The sequence below is a fragment of the Lycorma delicatula genome, chromosome 7, assembly GCF_047948215.1.
Source record: "Lycorma delicatula isolate Av1 chromosome 7, ASM4794821v1, whole genome shotgun sequence".
Lineage (NCBI taxonomy): Eukaryota > Metazoa > Arthropoda > Insecta > Hemiptera > Fulgoridae > Lycorma > Lycorma delicatula.
In genome coordinates, this window is record NC_134461.1 from 51,178,586 (window position 1) to 51,199,797 (window position 21,212).

The following is a 21,212-nucleotide window of genomic DNA, read 5'->3' on the forward strand; positions in this document are numbered from 1 at the left end:
TTTTTTAAAATGATTAATTTTTTTAACTGAAATACCACACAAGTGCCATCTTTCATAACAACCACTATAATAATATTGTTGAAAGTCATGTACCAAAACTAATTGCAAAAAAAAAATGTACTTTTGTAGTGAAATTATTATCACAATTACTAATAACAAAAAGTTCAACAACAATATAGATCTACTTATTATTACAAATTATTTAAGAACAAAGTGTATGCAATACTCAGTCATAAAGAGTTGTTATTAAATTACACTGTTAAAAGTTGAGGATCTTTAATCTGATGCTTCCAAAGATTTTTTTTTTAAATTTGTTAATAAAAATGACAACAGTATTGTCCATCTTGTATTCTTTATGAAATGAGTATGGGCACTGATATCATAGAACTTCGCAAAAAATTTGGGAGTGTCTATATTAACAATGATTTTTCTTTAACTGAAATTACATTTAGTTGTAATGATTGCTGCAGTTAACTCAAAATGATGTTGAAGAGGCTATTTGACTTAATACTAACTCTTTGACAAGCACAGAATATATTCATCCTCTTTTAGGGAAGAAATGCTCTGCCTTTTTTATACAGTTCTTAACTAAGCTCTTCAATCATTCTTTAAATAGTCTTCTACATCCTAGTGTTACAACAATTTGTTACATATGTCCATTATTTAAAAATGGTGACATTCAGATATCAATAATTACTGCCCTTGGCAAATACAATTTTTTTGCAAAGATCTTAGGTAAGTTAATTTATAAGAAAATCACACTTACATAAAGAAAAAATTTATATAGTTCCAGCACAACATGGTTTTTTGGAAGGTAAATCTACTTGAACAAACTTGTATGTACATATGGAGGATACTGTTGATGCACTAAATGATGGTAATTATTTTGATAAATTTATACTGATTTTTATTGTGCGTTTGATGTAGTTAATATCAAATTATTAAATTGCGTGTCAATTTAATAATATAAATTGTTGTCTTTGAAACATTCACTTCGTACAGAATTCCCTACATTAAAATTGATAATTTTATCTCTAAGCCTGTTTATGTTAGATGTGGAGTAAGGCAAAGCATGCATTTATTATTAGGTTTTCCAATTTTTGTAGTATTTATAGATAACAGTTTATTCATACCCTATCACATTTTTTTATTTTTCACAAAATTGTTTAAGCCTATTACAAAACTAGTTTACATTCAATTACTTCCAACTGACTTCAACTTAAAAAATTAATTTCATATTCAATGTTGAAGGTTTGCAGATAATGATATAAATGTGAAACTGAATAATATAAAATAATACTGCAATACAAAAGATATCTTCTATTAAAAACTTGGCTGTATTTTTTGATAGCAAATTATCCTCCAGTGAATAAACTTGTTATACTGTATCTTCACTAAAAATGGTAAATTTTATCGAGATTTTCTCTACAAATTACAGAAATACTAACTCTGCAGAATTTTAGTCATACACTTATACAGTATTAAATTATGGTTCTGTTGTTTGGCGACCTTTTGCTGACTTGCAATTAAAACTACTAGAAAGACCACATAGAATCTTTCTTAGATATGCCGCCTATAAAATCTGTGATTCTATGTTCTTTACCGATCATAGCTTTATTCGTATTTTTAATTTGTTAAAAATACCAAGAATTGAATCATCTCTGACGAGGACAGATTTAATATTTGCTAATAAAATTTTTAGTAATTACGTTGACCCCCATAATTTATTGCAGCTTTTTGACTTGCATTACCTAACTTACCTCTAACTTGCATTACCTATTACCTCTAACTTATGAATGATAATTTTGTTATGTATGTATGTATGTTCTTTTTAATATGATTTTGTATTGATGGATTTTGTGGCTGTCTTCAATTAAGTAAATAAGTAGACTTTAAAATTTACCACAATTACCAAACTTTAAAAACTTACCAAATACCAATCACCCAGCTTTTTCTTTAGGGTAAAAATAGAAAATTAGGTCATAACAACAAAGACAATTGCAAAATTCCAGCAAGTACTCTGAAATATATTAAACTACCAAACACCAAGGTAAGATTTCACATTTCAAAATCTAGCAACATTAACTGAAAAATCAAAAAAAAATTATATGAAAATGGATAAATAGAAAAAAATTTAACGATACCGTAACGGTATATAGAGTCTCCCCGAAAACTTAAATTAATATATTTTTAAGAATTGTAATCCATCGTGTTTAAAATGATTTAAAACAATTAGTCATTAAGACTCATTCCTTGCCTAACTAGGATTCAAACCCAGAACCTTCCAGAAAGCCTCTATGACGTAGATGTCCACATAAATATCAAATATCTAATGATATTACCAGAAATATATTATTAGATTCTATGTTGCATTGAAGTTTGTTGAAATAAAAACAATATTTAATAGAATTGAACATAAAGTGGAGGCATCAATTTTCTGCCATAACTCCTCTATTTGTTAACCGATTTTAAAAAACAAAATGTCATTTTATTCAAAATAAAAGGCTTAATGTTTTAGCAATAATATAAATTTTGATGAATCTAATATTTACGGAGTTTTAATGGATTGAAAAATAAACATGCCCATCATTTTGTAATTTGCGAAGGTCAGGTTCATATCACAAATTAGAAATGGTGAGTGAAGTGATCTCTGCGGCCATAGGGTAGACCCCCTGGCTTCTTGGCCCCGGGAGCCCCTGAGTTGGCTCTGGGATTTGTCTGGGCTGATCTGAGCCCTGAGGGTCAGGTTCTGGCTAGATGGGCCAGCTAGTACTTAAATATTTGTGAAACATAGTAAAAGGATATAATACAAGTATTCATATACTTTTATTTTATGGAAGGTAAGAAATAATTAGGGCAAAAGAGCAAATGAATTCGATGTGAATATGAAAAATTCCATAATAAAGCGACAGAAGAACGATCGGTTTTGTTAAGGAAACCAAGGTTATCTGCCTCTTACATTTTTCTTCATCTTACAAGAAATATGACAACAAGAAATACGACAACAAGAGATCACGGAGAAAACTGAATAATGAATTAAGAAGAGCAACACAAAAAAGTAAAAAAGAAATGGTTTTGTGAGACCACTCACACGTAGAAAATTAAGGAAAACAGGCGATATGAACTTATGTGCAAAATAGTAAAAAACAGCAACTTGGAATATGTAGAGATACAGACGCTAAAGAAATTGCCAGTAAAAATAATAGTGTTGTAGGAAGAAGAAAAGATATCTGAAAGGTAGAATAAGTGTATAAAGGAACAACACTGCTTAAAAGTAAGCCAAATGATCTTCTTATAGAAGCTGGAATAAAATTAAAAAACCTGAAGTAGAAGCAGCAAAACTTAAAATCAGAAGCTTTATCAATATCAACAGAACTGATCACAACAGAGGTCTTAAAGGAGGATTTCAGGAGATAACAATATTACATAAATGAGATCTATAACAGTGGGATGTAGTCAAATTTTCTTCTTCAAGTTTTAATCTTCTCTTCAACAGAAAGACCAAGTAAAAAAAAAATATGAGGCACTACAGATGTGATTAGGCTAATCAAAGCCATTAGTAATAGGTATATGGAAAGAAGTAAAGAAATAAGTATACAGTGTCAAATATAAAAACTAATATAAATAATTAAAAGACAAAGAACAAATGTACAATCCAAATATACAAAATTAATTACAGAATTGCACCTGAATCGGAAATTGGTTATTAAAATAAAGGATGCTCAAATTGAGTTTAACCTAGGAAGAGGAATAAGCAAGGACGCTGCCTTTTTTTAATGTAGTTGAAGATATGATCAAAGATGCTCTAGAAGATGACAGAATAAATCTAGGAAAAAGGAAAATAAATTGTAAAATGTTTACAGTGCTTTTACAATTTTGTTTTTCAGATGAAGTACATAACATTCAAAATTAGAATACTTTATAAAAAAATATAGTTGCAATGAATGTTAAGAAAACAAAAGTAATGAGGTTTGAACAAGTAAAACAAAACTGAGAATGGAGATTAAATGAATAGATGAAAATGAAATAGATGAAAATGAAATAAAGAAATTGTTTACAAGAATAGAAGCCTAATCAGAAAAAAAATTCAAAATAAGGGAGCTGAGACATATTATGAAGGGAGAAGAATTGGTTAAAACAGCGTTTTTTTTTTAAGTTCTATAGCTGGAATAAACAAAATAAGACCGAATTTGAAAGGTCTTGAAGACCTTCATATGTTTCCAACAAGCAATATCTTTTTAATAAGAGATATTGGTGCAAACATTAATGAAAGCATAAAATAGTAATAGTGAACATCTAGAAATACTTAGAATGAATACATATAACTCCTTAGTTAATACTGAAAAAAAGAGTTATCGAGGGTAATTTTACATAAACACACAGGGAAATTCTTGATAACAATGATGCTGATTTTCAGTTTAATAAGTTTCTAGATATTATATTAGGGCTCTCTCTATGAAACATGAGACCTTGCCGATGGTGAGGGGGCTTGAGTGCTCAGTGATACAGAGTAGCTGGACCGAAGGTGCAACCATATCGGAGAGGTATTTGTTTAGAGCCAGACTAAGGATGATTCCTGAAAGAGGGCAGCAGGTCTTTCAGTAGTTGTTAAGGATGTAGGTCAGGACAAATCAAATGGCCATATCAACATCACTAAATCTTCTGAGTAATGTGCAGTTGAAAGCAATGGAAAACTGCAGCTGCATTTTCATACAACAAAGATGGAGACACCTTCCTTGGTAAAATACTCTGGAGGTAAACTAGTCTCCCGTTTGGATTTCCAGGTGGGGACTGCTAAGGGAGGGGTCACCAGAAAATTAAAAAATAACACTCAACACTCTAAGAGTCGGAACATTGACTGTTAGAAGTCTAAAAAAAAGATCGGTAGGTTAGAAAATTTAAAGAAGGAAATGGATAGGATAAATGTACATGAAGGAGGAATTAGCTAGGTTCAGTGGGAAGAGGAAAACGACTTTTGGTCAGGTGATTTTAGAATAATTAACTCAACTTCAAATAATGGGGAGGCAGAAGTAGCTTTTGTAATTAACAAGAAAATAGGGAAGAGAGTAGAGTATTTAAAAATTCATAGCAATAGAATCATTGTAATAAGGATAAAATCAAAACCTAAACCGACAATGATTGTTAAAATCTAATGCCTACAAGCGCCAATGATGATGAGGTAGAGTGTGTATACGAAGAAATTGACAAAGCAATTAAACACATAAACGGGATGAAAATTTAATAATAGTTTGAGATTAGAATGCAAGCATTGGAAAAGGCAAGGAAGGAAATATAGTGGGTGAATACGGGCTGGGCAAAAGAAATGAAACGACTTACAGGGTTTTGGACAAACTATTATTTAGTAATTGCCAACACCCAGTTTAAAAATCATAAAATTAGAATATACATATTCTAATATGGAACCAGGAAAAAGCCTGGTTATACTGCAAGGTATACGGCAGATTATTATGGTTAAGCAAAGATTTAGAAATCAACTCGTCGACTGCAAAACTTACCCTGGAGCAAACATTGATAGCAACCATAATTTAGTGAAATGAAATGTAGATTTGGGTTTAGAATCCTGAAGAAAAGTGTCAGATGAATCGGTGGAATTTAGAGAAGCATGCTTGGCATTTATAGACCTAAAAAAGGCATTTGATAACGTAGACTGGAATAAAATGTTCAGAATTTAAAAAAAAATTAGGATTCAAGTACACAGATGGAAGAACAAATTTGAATATTTACAGGAACCAAACAGCAACAGTAATAATAGAAGAGCATAAGAAAGAAGTCGTAATAAAAAAGGGGTCCGACAAGGATGTTCCCTATCCCCATTACATTTTAATTCTTTACATAGAACTAGCAGTTAATGATGTTAAAGAACAATTTAGATCCGGAGTAGCAGTGTATAAGGTGAAAAGATAAAGATGCTACAATTTGCTGATGATATAGTAATTCTAGCTGACAGTAAAAAAGATTTAGAAGATACAATGAACAGCATGGATGAAGTCCTATGTAAGAACTACCGCATGAAAATAAACAAGAACAAAACAAATGTACCACTGAATGATACGAAGAGAAAAGATTGTGGAGGTATTAGAATTTTGTAATTTGGGAAGTAGAATTACTAAAGATGGATGAAGCAGGAGTGATATAAAATGCCAAATAGTACAGGCGAAACAAGCCTTCAGTCAAAAATATAATTTCTTTACATCAAAAATTAATTTAAATGGGGAAAGGATTTTTGAAAGTATATGTTTGTTTGGAGTGTAGCTTTATATGGAAGAGAAACTGACAATCGAAGTACCTGAGAAGAAAAGATTAAAAGCTTTTGAAATGTGGTGCTACAGAAGAATGTTAAAAATCAGATGGGTGTATAAAGCAGATTGATGATGAAAGAAGTATTTGGAAAAATACAGTTAAAAGAAGAGACAAACTTATAGGCCACATGTTAAGGCATCTTGGGATAGTCGCTTTAATATTGGAGGAACAGGAAAAAGAAAAAAATTGTGCAGGCAGGCCACGTTTGTAAGACGTAAAACAAATTGTTAGGTATGTAGGATGTAGGGGTATATACTGAAATGAAATGACTAGCACTAGACAGGGAATCTTGGAGAGCTGCATCAAACCAGTCAAATGACTGAAGACAAAAAAAAATATTAGGGTTTATTAATCAATCAAAATCTGTTATTTATTTAAAAATAGATCTATTTATTTTAAACCATGGATAAAGTTGGACTGTGCATTACCATTTCACAGAGACAGGTTGTATAGGATATGGCATAAAATTCTCACAGCTACAAATCTTGATAGGTTGCAAACTATAATGCAGAGTGATCTGGATAATTTCAACTTATTGGCTATCTTCACCTGATTATAATTTTGCAAAAGGCTATTGAACAGGTAATGTGTGGTGCGACTAGGAAAACATTCTTTCTTTAAATTAATTAATTTAAAAGAGTGGATTTTTTACTTTACAATTGATTAGTTGGAATGGAAGCACTGTATTCAACGGTGATTTTGTCTAAATGAGAGTAGTCAATTTGAAATTTAAATGTTATGTTAATATACACCGTGGTATCAATATATTGTGTATGTATATGTGTGTGTTTGGGGGGGAAGAAAACTAAAGTTTTCTATTTTAATGTTTCTAATTATAATTACCGATTTAGTACTTCTACCTACAGACAAACTTTTCCTTTATAGGTAAAACATTTTCATATGATGCAACTATCAAAAACAGTGAGCTAAGTATATCGACATATTAATACATATGTGTGCATTACTAGTACACTGCTTGAAATTTGACATAACCTACAAATGTTACCTGAAGTTAAATCCAAACTAGCACTTTGTTCTATATTAACACGTGCTTTTTCCCCATTTCTTTTCTTCCTGGAAGAGTTGCAGATTTTTAAACTATATATTTGGTTTGTCGAGGCCTTTTTTGTATTTAACAACAAAATAATCGAACGATTAACTCACTATTTATAAACACACACCCAATGCTTACTTGAAACTTCAATAATAATTCTAACAATGAAGCCGAAAAATGAAATTAAAAAAAATTCTCTAAAGAAAATACCCCTCTGAAAGCCAGTATTAAGAATTGAAACAAAAATTCACAACTATGATCCCAAAGCTGTAATTCAGGTTTTACCTGGAAAAATATGCTTGAAGTAGGGGGAAAATGAAAAAAAAATTGCTTAATTTTGTATTACCTCCCCTTAAACTACTATCAATTACTTTGAAGCACAAGGTAAATTTGAAAGGATACGTTGGTTGTAAAACTGCTCGACTTCTTATAAGCAGTATACTTATATTGTTATAACTACTACTAGCCGAGTGGTGGCGTCTTGGCCTTTCATCCGGGGTTCGAATCCCGGTCAGGCATGGCATTTTTATATACGCTACAATCATTCATCTCTTCCTCTGAAGCAGTATATAACTGCGGGCCCAGAGGTTAAAAAAAAATCTATTGCAAAGATAAACTTCCTCTTAAGTATTTGCAGTATCTAAAATCTGAAATAATATGATTGTCTTAAATACACGCTCTTTAATACAGATTAAATAAAGAGCGTGTAGATGACCATTTTGTATAGAATTTATTTTTCAAATTTTTTTAAGCATATAGCACATCCAATGATACTCCTGGTAAAATAATAACTCCAACTTGTCATCATATGTCTAAGTCGGTTCAACTGCTATGCTGCTATTACATCCTAAATATATTACACTCCTTTTTGAGCAGCGTAAAAATTGAGATACTACAATATTTAATGTTCTTTCTAAAAATGGATTTTACGTTCACAAAAAAATTATCTAGTAGAAGGAAATTCAAATCCCTTCTTGCTCCATTAAGTCTGCGGCCTCCCTCCTGCACCCTTATTCAATAAAAATCAGAGTATTGTACTGCAAAAGCTTTGTTTTCCAAAATACTATCTGCCTTCAAAAAAAAAAACAACTACAAATTATATTAGGAAAGTTCATATATTGACTAGTGAATCTTGTACTCTAAAGAGAACAAGGTCATCATCAATAGGAATTCTGAGATTTGTAGCAATAAAAACAAATCTACTTTCAATTAATACTTTACATCTTACAATGCTTTCTAATTTGATACTTACAATTAACTGTGACCTGAAGAATACACATATTTTAGCAGTTTTCAATAAAACTTCATAAGTAATGATTTTCAACATCTTTTTTGATAAACAATTGTAATATAAATTGCAAAAATGATTGACTACTCGGTAAGCAGTATACTGCTTTATTTTATATTGTTGTAAATCTACTCCAAGGATACAATTTTTATCAAAGAATTAACTAACAATAGGCAGATAATAATTGGAGTAAGAAGAGATGATTGTGCGAGATGAGTTTGATTCTATGAGATCAAATCATTGTTAAAAAACCTTTTATATTATGTATGTCACTTTGATAATGGTTTTTTTTTACTTTTAAGACCATAATGGATCACTTTCGATCATTTTTGCAAGTTCTTTCTTTTCTTGCTGATTTGTTGTTTTTCAGCTTTTCTTATTTGCCAGTAATTTCTAAGGGTTTCAGATCTTCTTGCCCTTTCTTGTCCAGAGTACACCCGGCTTATTGTTTTGTTGGGTTTTGATACGAATCTTGTTTCTTTATTTTTTAATTTCTCATAGTTTCCAGTTTGTCGGTAAACCTTGCCTGGTACGGTCCAAATATGGTTTCGCATCCATAAAGTATTTCTGGTTGGATAACTGAGTAATAATGTCTTATTTTTGTGTTTATGAACATGCATTTTTTGTTATAGATGTTTTTATTGTAGCTTTGATGAGTTTATTTATTCTTTCATCCAGTTTGGATTTTCTTGGAGGTTGTGTGTGATGTTTTCCCCCAAATATTTAAAGTTTTCTACTAGTTCTATGTCATTATTATTTATTTTTACTTTGCTTATGCATAGCGGGTCTCTCACCATAATTTTGGTTTTTTCATATGAAATTTTTAGACCAATTTTTCCTGCAATCTTCTAGTGTTGACAGTTGGTATCTGGCCTCTTCTATATTTTGGGATAGTAGGGCTAAATCGTCCGCAAAGCCTAGGCAATTTACTGAGATACCTTTTCCTATTTTAACGTGGGCAGCCACACCCACGTTAGGCTTCTGGGCAGCCTCGCCATGGTCTAAATCCCCCTTGTTCTTGTTCCAGTTGGTCTTTGATTCTGGTGTAAATTATTCTCGTTAGAATTTTGTAAGTGCAATCTAGTAAGGAAATTTCCTTATAGTTCAGGGTTGGTTTTATCACCTTTTTTATGTGAAGGGTGGATTATTGCGGTTTTCCATTCCCTCTTTGTGCCATATTTTTACCATTAATGGTTTTATTGATGATCTCTTGAACCCTCCAATTTACAATTAGTACAAAGTAAGTTTGAACTACCTCTAACTAGGTACAAATGATGTTACAGTTATATTAGAATATGTTTGGAAAATTATGTTAACTTTTATGTTAATATAACAATAATATATATTCTATAAGACTATATATATACGAGGTTAAGTCAATTATTATCCACAATTTAGTTATATTTTTCTTTATGTTGGTAGTACTGTCTCTCGGACGAAACAGTGAAAGAAGCGGTGCATTTCTAGCTCGCAGCTCAATCGAAAAACTTATTTTATGAGGGCATCAGGAAATCTGTGCAAAGATGGACCAAGTGCGTTGAAATGCAAGGGGATTATGTTAAAAAATGGTGTAAATGTAAGTTTCCTATTTGCATTGCAATAAAATTTATAACTACATTGCGGATAATAGACTTACCCTCGTATATTATATTATATGAGGTACAACTTATAATTATTTTCATCTTAGGGGTAATATACCTTCGTATATTACTGAAATTAATGTTTTTAAGATTTATATTATTCCTCTGTACTATTAAATATACTTAAATTTCATTAAAATATTCTGTATTCTAGAATCTAGAATACAGTTTTCTGTATCATTAGAATATTCTATTCTACAGGGTGAGGAACATAAAACCAAACCCATATTGAAACCGCTACCCAACACTATTTATGAAAGACTATTTATGAAAGGGAGTACTTTTGAAGAACAGTGTTTTGTGATCCGATTTTTACTTTCAAAAAGTGTACAATCGTCAGATATTCTCTCGAATGAAAAACAATATGGCAGTCAGTTGTAAGAACCATATGAGTTTTTACACATGGGTGGAAAAGTTTAAAAGTAGCTGCAAAAGTATGAGTGACTAGCACCGCCCTGGACATCTGTTAACAGTGTTAACCTCAGTATTAGATTCTAATGTTGATTCACTTATGCAAGAAGACCAGCGACTTACAGTTTAACAAATTGCTGAGAACTGTCGACTAATGTTGGCACATCCTGACCCCATAGGGGAAGACAACCTCCATGTGGCAGTTTCAATCAGCATGCCATCCTCTCCGTACCTAGCCCTTATGGGCTTGATCATCTTCAAAACCTCGGCAAAGGCATCAATGCCACTGATGCGAATGCCATATGTGACATTGCCATTAGTATACTACTAACATTAAGAAATCTCAAGAGAAGAAAACAAAACACATCTAATCTACGTAACAAAAAAGACTGAATAACAATAATAAGGAACTGAAATCTACTACCTACCCAAAAGATAGAGTTAAGTTCAACACGCAATAACAAAAGAACAAAAAAAAAAAACATGAATACAAGAAAACAGAAAAAACGTAATACAACAAAAACAGAAAGCCCAAGCGGCACTCTAGACCCTCCCAGCAATCCTTTCTTTTGCCAAGTAATCTATGAAGTTCTTCACTATGACCCGTTCAGTCTGGTTTCACCAATTAACAGAGAGATCTAATGCCAACCCAAAAATATCAAGCCGACATTAGATCTCCATGTTTCAATTAAGGTTAAAGAAATGATTCTTAAAGAAAAAATAAAGAACATTAAAATAAAAGTGAGTCACAGAAACTAAACGATTTTTAAAGCAAAATAAGTTTGTAATTATGACATGTAGATAGAAATTGAATTGGTCGTAACTTCCATACCAGACATCATTGTAATATTAATGGAGCAGTGGACTGCTGTACACCGCTCATTCATATTGGAAATGAATTTTAAAATAGTAATTTGGTCATAATTACACAAATTATTCCATTAGCAATTTAAAACTTCATATCACCGTACCAATCTTATTCGCAATACAATGAAGTTGTGGATAATAAGATTTCTGAATTCATGTTTTTACAACAAAAAATCAAACCAGCCGTGCACTACATGAGTTCTCCAAACATTGAAAGAGTTAGGCAGACAATAATGAGAAGTCCTCAGCTCTCAACCAAAAAGCAGCATCAGCAAACAAAGAGTGCAGCATCTCTTTGTTTATCTCACAGTAGTGTCAGAAGAATTCTTCACAAGGATTTCAACTTTCATCAATATAATGATGGCACAAAATCTATGTAAGTATGACAAAGCAAATCAAGTGACATTTTGTGCAAATTCTATTTGTTTGCAGATTAAATGGTCCTGCTGATGAGTTACAAAGCATATTTTCATTTATCAGGCACTGTGAATAAAAAAAAAACTTTCTGTTACGGTTTAATACAAATCCTAAGCAGCATTATATATATACTCTTCATAATCCTTAGTAACTGTTTACGCCATTGCGTAAAGCAGTTTTTAAGTTAATTCAACTGGTTTGGTATTTGACTTATTTTCATCTAAAATTTAACAGTATTTCGATAAATATTTTAATTATAAATAAAAAATTTTTTCATACACCGAAATTAATGCATTCCATTCAACATACATATAAATATATGCTCAGTTGATTTTTATTTATGACTTTTGTATTGATTATTATTTATTTATTAAGATTTAATTCTATATTATTTCAATGTGTATAATGTTTAAAAAAATAATAAATAAAAAAAAAAGAACTAAACCTAAACATGATACAATTCATCGGCTCCTTTCAGATGCACTCGGCGCCTGACAATTTAGCGGCTCTTCACGGTTCACACAGCTCCTTTCGGATGCACTCAGCTCCACTTACCCTATATAACCCGGCTCACCACTAGAGTCAGGTCACTTCTTTCACATCATTTCTGCTTCGGCAGTCTCTCGTTGTGGTCACTCTCTTCTCTTCTTGTGTGTCGTCTCTCCGACCATCATTCGAGTGATCATTGGTGCGTCTTGCAACTCTGGCATTGTTTAGTCAAGCTTCACACTTCATGTAGTTGACAAGTGGACTGCACATGTTCTGCAACAATGAATCTTTTTATTGTGTGTTAAGGATCCTTTAAACGTTGTGTTTGTGCTTTTTCTTCTCTATAACTGCATTATAAAATATTAACTTGAAGGAACTTATGTAGACGTATATAAGGTCCACGATTGAGAGATTATGTTTTGTACGACTGAATATCAACATATTGGTGTTTTTCGTCCGTTGAACTCTTTGTCGTTATAATCCAGATTGCATCCTGTGCCGGAGAGTGTCAAGATATTTGTTTTTCATTAACAGAAAACAGTAATCATCTACCAAATATTAAGGTAATCCTCTGTTAAACAATAAGATACTATTATTATACTCTGTATTGTTATTACACACTGTGTTTATGTAAAAGAAATATTTAATGTAATAAGTTTACCTATACTTTACTCAAGAATTGTTGTATATAAATATCGCACAAGGAGATTTTGTGCACGGCACAAAATCATCAATATTATCATTTTATCTTAACAAAATGATAATATGTAATAGTGTTTTTATGCATTTTTTTTGTTTTTATGAACATGGTTATATAATTCTGTTTTTCACTCTGTTAAAAATAAAGTCCAATATTCTTTTGGCAAAAACGAGCTATTTGTAATTTTATTTTTGTAACTTTCCCCAACAGTAACTGTCTGGCAAGTTTTGGAATCATAGGCCCTATTTCTTTGAAGAGAAGGGCACTTTGTGACAGCCAATTCTGACCGGTACATAACAATGTTACAAGATTTTCTTGCTCCTGAACTGGTTCATTGTAGGATCGATTTGAATATGGTGTGGTTCCATCAGGATGGAACAACAGTCTAGACTATCAGAGCATCCATAGTGTTGGTTCAAGAAATATTTTCAGACTGCATGGTTTCTAAAGGAGGAGATGCTACCAGTTTGCACGTTCTCCAGACCTTTCTTTTTCTGTTTAGCCTCTGAAACCACCATAAGGTATTATTTCAGAGAATGTGTAAGGATATGTATGAATATATAAAATAAATAATATAATGCATAATATATATAGTATATAATAAATAAGTAATACATAATGTGTATATATATATACATACTATATATGAAATGAAGTGAAGTCTCAGGTGAACCATTCCTGAAATGTGTGGTTAATTGAAACCTAACCAACAAAGAAGAGTGGTATCCACGATCTAGTATCCATATCCAAATCTGTACAGAAGTAACACATTCTCCAGACCTACGACTATGTGACTATTTTCTAGGAGGGAGGTATCTAAAGTCTAGAGTGTTCAGTCGTAGACCTAACAATATTAAGAAAACTCAAATCCACCACAAGAAATCAAACCACATATCATACAACAGTGTATTGAATATAGTAGAGAACATTTGTCTGATATGTTATTCAAAAAATGGAGTTACGCCAATAAATACCATTACATTTGCTGTAATTACATATTAAAAAATAATTGGTACATCATATTCTGTATATTTTATTTTACTTTTAAAATCATCGGTCCTATAACTCTTCACATAAATTATTTACTAACTAAAGGAATAACTGGTTTTCTCTACGATGGCAATCAGCTAAACTTGCTTTGGTATTAGTTAAATCATCTCTAAGCAACTGAATTGAATTTTCATGCATTGATCTTTCTTGTTCAACTGTTTCACTAGTTGTTCGAACCTGTTAAAAATAAATTAATAATACTAACTTAACAATGTTAACTAATTTTGTTCAAATGTTAAGCTACAAATATGGATTAAATAGAATTACAAAATTACCAAGTACAATATTACAAAACATATTTGACAAGTAAATATACCAAACTAAAAAATATAACAAAAAATTTTATAATTAGTTTTTCTGTATAGTTCCAGCAATGAGAGGTATTTACTTCAACAGATTATTAATTTTTTTGTTTTCATAGCATATAGCAACCTGAGAACCTGAGATGGTGGCTGGAACAATTTAAATAAGTAATAACAAATAAAAGTTACTTGCCACAAAATCAAATGTAATGAGGTGATCCATTCATTTCCAATTAAATTATGTGAAAAGTTGTTTTATTGAGCTGCAGTCAGTTTAACTATGCAACGTTTTTTTGAGCTGCAGTACAGTTTAATTATGCAACCAAACAGCAAACCAAATATGAGATAGCAAGTGTATTAAGTAGGTCAAATAATTTTTATTAGAGAAGTAAAATAAAAAAATTATTTTTATTTTTAAATAACACACTGATAAACATAATTTTTGTTTCTCAAAAAAGTGATACATGATTTTAATCTGTTTTTTATGCTAAAAATTAATATGAACTTAGCATTATATAGTTAGCATTTTATGCTTCTATACTGTATTTTGTTATCTCATTTTTAATTGTTTAACATTGTTAACACAATTTGTAAACTTTGTACAGACAAAGAATTAAATCATATCATAGTCACATATTATGACATCATATCTAATACTGAAGAGTGAGCCTTCATGGACAAGATTCATAATCATGTCTGTGCAGATCAAAACATGTAGCTGAAAACACAACTGTGTTGTTTGTATTAAGCACTGAATTTAGGAATGTATTAATTTTGTTCAGTCTTATTGCTGACTTAAGTTTGTTAAAACTTAACATTAACTTAAAACATTATGCAGTGACATAATGTCTTGAAATTGTGGAAATGATGTGGATGCCTTTGGATTTTATGGTAAACTCGCATAACAAAAGCATACAACAGAAAAAACGTTACACCTTTAATTAAAAGAGCATATCATTTGTACTTTCAGTGTAAAATTGGTGATCAGGATAAGATGTGGGCTCCTCATATAGTATGCACTAATTGTTCTGTATATTTAAGAGGATGGCTGAAAGATACAAGGAAGGCTTTACCATTTGGAATACCTATGGTTTGCCATGAACCGAAGCGTCATGTAACCGATTGTTACTTTTGTTTAACATGTGTGTCTGGAATTTCTAAAAAATTAAAACATATTTTAAAATATCCTTCATTGCTATCTGCAATCAGGCCTGTACCTCACAGTGAAATTATTCCAGTTCCTGAGCCACCTGTGATTGTATGTTTCGAAAGCAGCAATGAAGAATCAGGTAATACTGAAGAAGACAACAATGATTACAATTTTGAATTATTTTCCAATAAGCCACATCTTATATCACAAGGTGAATTAAATGACTTGGTTAGGAATTTAAATTTATCAAAAAATCAAGCTGAACTGTTAGGATCAAGACTGCAAGGTTGGAATTTACTTCAAAAAAATACAAAAATCTTGAGCTTTGAAAGCCGACAAAAAGAACGTTCTCAGTACTTTATTGATGAAAATAATTTAGTTTATTGCACAAATATTGATAGGATAAGTTAGATAGAATATTTAGGACAAGTTCATAAACCTTAGGACTGGCACCTTTTCATAGATTCGTCCAAGTATAGTTTAAAAGTGGTTCCACTACACAATGGTAACAAATATCCTTCGATATCAATCGCTTACAGTATTAATTTGGAAGAGACATAATACGATGTGATGAAAGACGTTCATGAAAAAATAAATTATAAAAAACATAGCTGGAACATATCTGGTGATTTGAAAGTTATAGCTACTTTGTTATGCATGCAGTTAGGCTATACTAAGTACATTTGTTTTCTTTGTGAATGGGACAGTCGAGCTGCTAGGGATAAACATTATGTTACCAAAGAGTGGAAGAAATTAACTCCAAATAGAAAAAATATTATTCACGATCCCTTAGTTGAACCCAAAAAAATATTTTTACCCCCTTTCCATATCAAGCTAGGACTAATGAAAAATTTTGTAAAAGCAATGAAGAGGACTAGTCCCGGATTTTTGTACTTCAGGCATAAATTTCTGAATGCAAGTAAAGGAAAAATTAAAGAAGGAATATATTTTTTTCCTCAATTAAGAGAAGATTTGGTCAAAGTGATGTATTTCAATCAATGTTAATTAATGTAGAAAGAGCAAGTTGGGCTTCATTTTAGGATGTTTGAAAAAATTTTCATGGCAAACAAAAATCCGACAATTTCCACGATATGTTAATCAACTTCTTACTTCATACAGAGCTATCGGATGTAATGTCTTCGAAAACACATTTCCTCCACTTGCATCTGGATTTTTTCCCAGACAACCTCGAAGACATATGTGACGAACACGGTGAACGTTTCCACCAAGATGTTTCAGTGATTGAAAGCCGTTATAAAGAGAAATGGAATACTAACATGCTAGCTAATTACTGTAGAACATTAATTCAGGATGTGCCTGAGGCTATTAATTAAAAAAACTGTTTAATAGAAAAGAATCAGTGAAATCATTCTAATACAGGTCTGGCCATGCAAAATTATAAATTTTACAGATTTTTAACTACATTTTCCCTTAATTTTTTTTCAAAACATAATTTATTTAAAACTAAGGGTGATATAAAAATTGTATTTACAGATCGTAATGTACTCAAAAAAGCAATTCAAGAAATGGTATCTCACACTTAGAGAAACATTAAAAAAATTATTTTGTCTATCAGTGCAATATAAAAAAAATAAAAATATTTCATACCACATCAAAATTTATTTTGATACATACGTACACATAATAGTTGAGTAGGTAGAGTAGTAGGATAGGTATAGCATAGTATAACAGGCTGGTAGAATAGGTAGGATTATTGTTTTAAATCAATTACATTGTTTACAGAATTTTATTTTTAATTTTTCAAAAAATACATTAAATATACATTTCTGTGGTAATAAGTTATTTGTCATAATTTCTGCCTTTTCTTTAATATCGATTAGTATTAAAGACGTTTTTGTTCAGAACAAAGATAATTAACAAAAGTACAAACAGTATAACACAGAAACATAATTACCTACTGATGTAATTTCAAATTAATCTCTGCTTGCTAACTACTAAACTGGATTAAAAACAAAGTAAGAAAACAGATGATAAATTAAATAATACCCACTTCTAATAAATAGGTCACTGATTGAAAAGAGTAGCTTCTGATCGGTTGATCATCTATATTGTAATGAAAATCTGTTTTGTAATAACCCTCATTATGATACAGGTTCAGCTGCAAAATCCAAACGTTATAATACAGCTGAACTAAAATAAATGTTTATAGAGTACACTAAATATTTCTATCAAAAAACTTCAACCATCAATTGAAGTAAGCATTTCTAAGGAACTACTTTCCTAAAATTCAAAATAAATGGTTATTTACCATTTATTTTGAAAACTTGGAATTTTCAAACCGATCCATCAGAACAATATAAGGATGCACCATTTTACATTAAAAATTTTATAAGTGTAAATTAACAATATGTTGCACTTACAACTAGCTGAATTATTTGTTTCTTTGGATAAACAAATGTTATGCTTAATTTAAATCTCTTTTATAATCCTTTGGAAATGGATAACCAAACTAATTTTTCTTCCTTTCCTAAATAACTCTTCATAAATAATTTCACTAAACTCTTACAATCAAGCTATTCAACAAATGGCTGAAACTAAAAAATTGTAATGGGCACTTTAGTTGGCTTATTCTTCATATGTACATAGAATTAGTACCTCAACAATTAGTAGGAAAATATCAATTTAAATGTTCCCAGCACTTATAGAATATTAATTGATAATTCCCCTTTAACTAATTTATCTCACTTGAGTGAAAATATAAAAGGGAATTCTTGAAACCATGGAAATTAGAGTGTGCCTTCCTATTTTGCCTATTACAAGATTTCAATATTTACTTTCCAAAGTCTAAATTACTTTCACAACTGAATTCGAGCTTTGGTGACAATCAGACCACAACATCAATGGAAATATCAAATATACTCTAATTCCAGTTTCCTCCTTTTAGAGATGGTTAAAAACAATCCAACATATATTTTATGTATAAAATGTTTGAATTATCATTTTTGCTGAATTTACATCTTCTATCATAAGTGATTTAAAAGATGAGACAGTAAATTCAATACTCTGTTAACCTTCTTGGAAAAGTATTCCTAATAAACTTTAGTGTTGTTTTAGACTCAAATGAACATATTCGTATAAAAAAAAATAATTGTTCCTAATTTCACTTGTGTAGGTGTGAGCAAAAAAACCACCTTCTTATCAGTAGATTTCTCCAAAAGAAGAATAATCCTACCGTTTTTCAAGGTTTCAATTTTTCCATTATCATCAAACCACCTTCTTATCAGTAGATTTCTCCAAAAGAAGAATAATCCTACCGTTTTTCAAGGTTTCAATTTTTCCATTATCATCAAATGTTTTCTTTTCATTTTATGTAAAATTCCTCAGAATAGAGTTATGAACAAGTTTTGCTTTTTTTATTTATTATATTTTTATTTATCAGTTGTAATTTACCAAAATTAATCTCAACAAACCAAAAAAAAGTTCTTTTCAAATAAAACTTTTTAGACTGTGAAAGTTTTCTTGAAAATGACGAGATGTAGTTCTGGAATGCGTTTTATTCAATTTTTCAGGTCAAAAAAAATGAAAACCATCTAATTTGTCCCTTAATTTTGAATCCCAACTGTTTAGTATAGCTTAATTTTATTCTTGGTGCAATGATCAGAGTGAAATATATCACTAGTTGCATTCCTAAAACAAAGCAATTCCTAACTTATGTTTACAGAAATATTTCCCATATATTAACAACCCAAATCAACTACTACCCTTGAATAAATTTCTTCATATATAAAAATTCAGAATTAAGAAAATAAATAAAAAGCAAACTCAAACCTTCACTTTCCAAGCATAATTAATTTATTAATTTTAACAATAAAGTCGAAGGGCATGATAACACTTGAAGAAATATATCTTGTATGCATTTTACGGTATTAGTAACATAAATCAATTGCTGAAAATTTTAATACTTATTAATTAAATTCAATGAGGTATTTACTTTTTATTATTATCTTGTAATCACAGGCTTCAGTAAGTTGAACTTTTAAATCTCTACTTAATGACCTGGATTCTGCAAGTTGCAATTGAAGTTTATCGAGCTGTTTATTCAACTTTTTTACTCTATTCAACAAAGAAAGAAAAATGATAAATAATACAAGAAATGAAATTAAAAATCTATTGTCATAAAGTTAATTACCATTAGCTATTACATTATAATATAATTAATAACCTCAGTAATAGCTTTAAATAACAAGCTTTTCTTCTTTCTTATGGGCCTAAGCAATAAGATAAGTCTTATGGCCCTACAAGTTACCGTACCGAAAAAATACCAGGATCAAAAAGGAATTGACAACTTTAAAAGCATATAAAAATTTACTGAGAATTTACAGATTTGGTTGAAGTCTCATTTCAGAGCAAAACACATCAAGTTTTGACTCACGTAGTTTATTAGTACTAAATTCACCCACCAGTGCTGTTAAGTGTTGTTAAAAATGGATACATTTACTGGTGCAGAACGTACTCGCTGTGTGCTTTGGTTTCATGATTTGCATTCAGCAACTGCAGTTCAGCATAATTTTCATAGAGAACAGTAGAGCCTCCTAGTAGGCATACAATTTACTCATAGCACCAGACCTTTGTTGAAAAGCTCTTCCAAGCACAAGAGTCCGTTCTTCTTCCAGAAGGCAATCATAAATAGTATAGTTTATCTGGACAGGCTTCAAAATTTTTTAATTCCTCAGTTAGACAATGATGACCAAGATAGATACCATTACTATCAGCGTCTTGCTGATAGCACCACCTCACTATATAATTTGTATATTTAACATTAATTAAACGAGGCTAGCAAGCAAAAGTGAGCGTAGGTTATGTCGGTTATGTGTAGTGACTAATGGTACACCTAATGAACAAATATCAACATAAGCTAACAAAACTAATGCCTACAAGTCCGAGATTTTCTTGATACTCGATTCCCAGATCGGTGGACTGGTCGTGAAGGTCCAATTGCATGACACCTCCCGACCCGCATTTCATCCCGCTAGATTTTTTCTTGTGGCGTTTCATAAAAGAGTGAATTTGTGTAACATCTTTGCCTGTGATCTTGTTAAGCTAGAACTTCGAATTAACTTCTAATTTGCTGGCAACAGTCTGGAATGAAAACGAATAGGAATGAAATCAGGTGGGATATATATCATATTACAAATAGCAGCCATATCGAACACCAAACTGAATGTCGGGTGACAAATGTGATTTGTTTTTCTTTGAAATGAGAGCTCAAATGATTCTGTAAGTTTCTCAATAAATTTTTATAAGCTTTTAAAGTTGTGAAGTCCCTTTTTGAATCACTTGGTATAAATATATAAGAATACAATAAAATTGACCGGCTTAAGACACTCTGTAATCTGTGTCCCACCATATCTCACATTAAAGAATTTGAGATGAAAATTATCATTAGTGCCATTTACAATTATTTAAAAAATAATAATAATTGCAGAAAAAGTAGGTACATTTTTGGAATTTACAGCCACATTTTTATTTACAACTGTTGTATATAATTTGTATATTTAATAT

The 21,212-nt window shown here is 30.8% G+C and overlaps 1 protein-coding gene across 14 annotated transcripts in view; it reads right to left on the bottom strand.

Moving 5' to 3' along the window:
• The window catches only part of LOC142327793 (uncharacterized), an 87,731-nt gene that overhangs the window by 3,176 nt on the left and 63,343 nt on the right, over window positions 1-21,212 (bottom strand). For 11 of the 14 annotated variants that reach the window (XR_012757099.1, XR_012757097.1, XR_012757098.1 and 8 more), the window contains one exon: window positions 17,484-19,763. The exons of 1 other annotated variant lie outside the window; for it this stretch is intronic. Coding sequence is in view for 2 of the 13 variants with exons in the window: in XM_075371132.1 (XP_075227247.1) it covers window positions 19,746-19,763 (18 nt within the window). In the remaining 11 variants the exon portion in view is untranslated. Of the gene's footprint in view, window positions 1-14,158; window positions 14,415-17,483; window positions 19,764-21,212 lie in introns of those variants that run through there. 2 more of the 14 variants (XR_012757093.1, XM_075371131.1) reach the window with 1 other exon arrangement.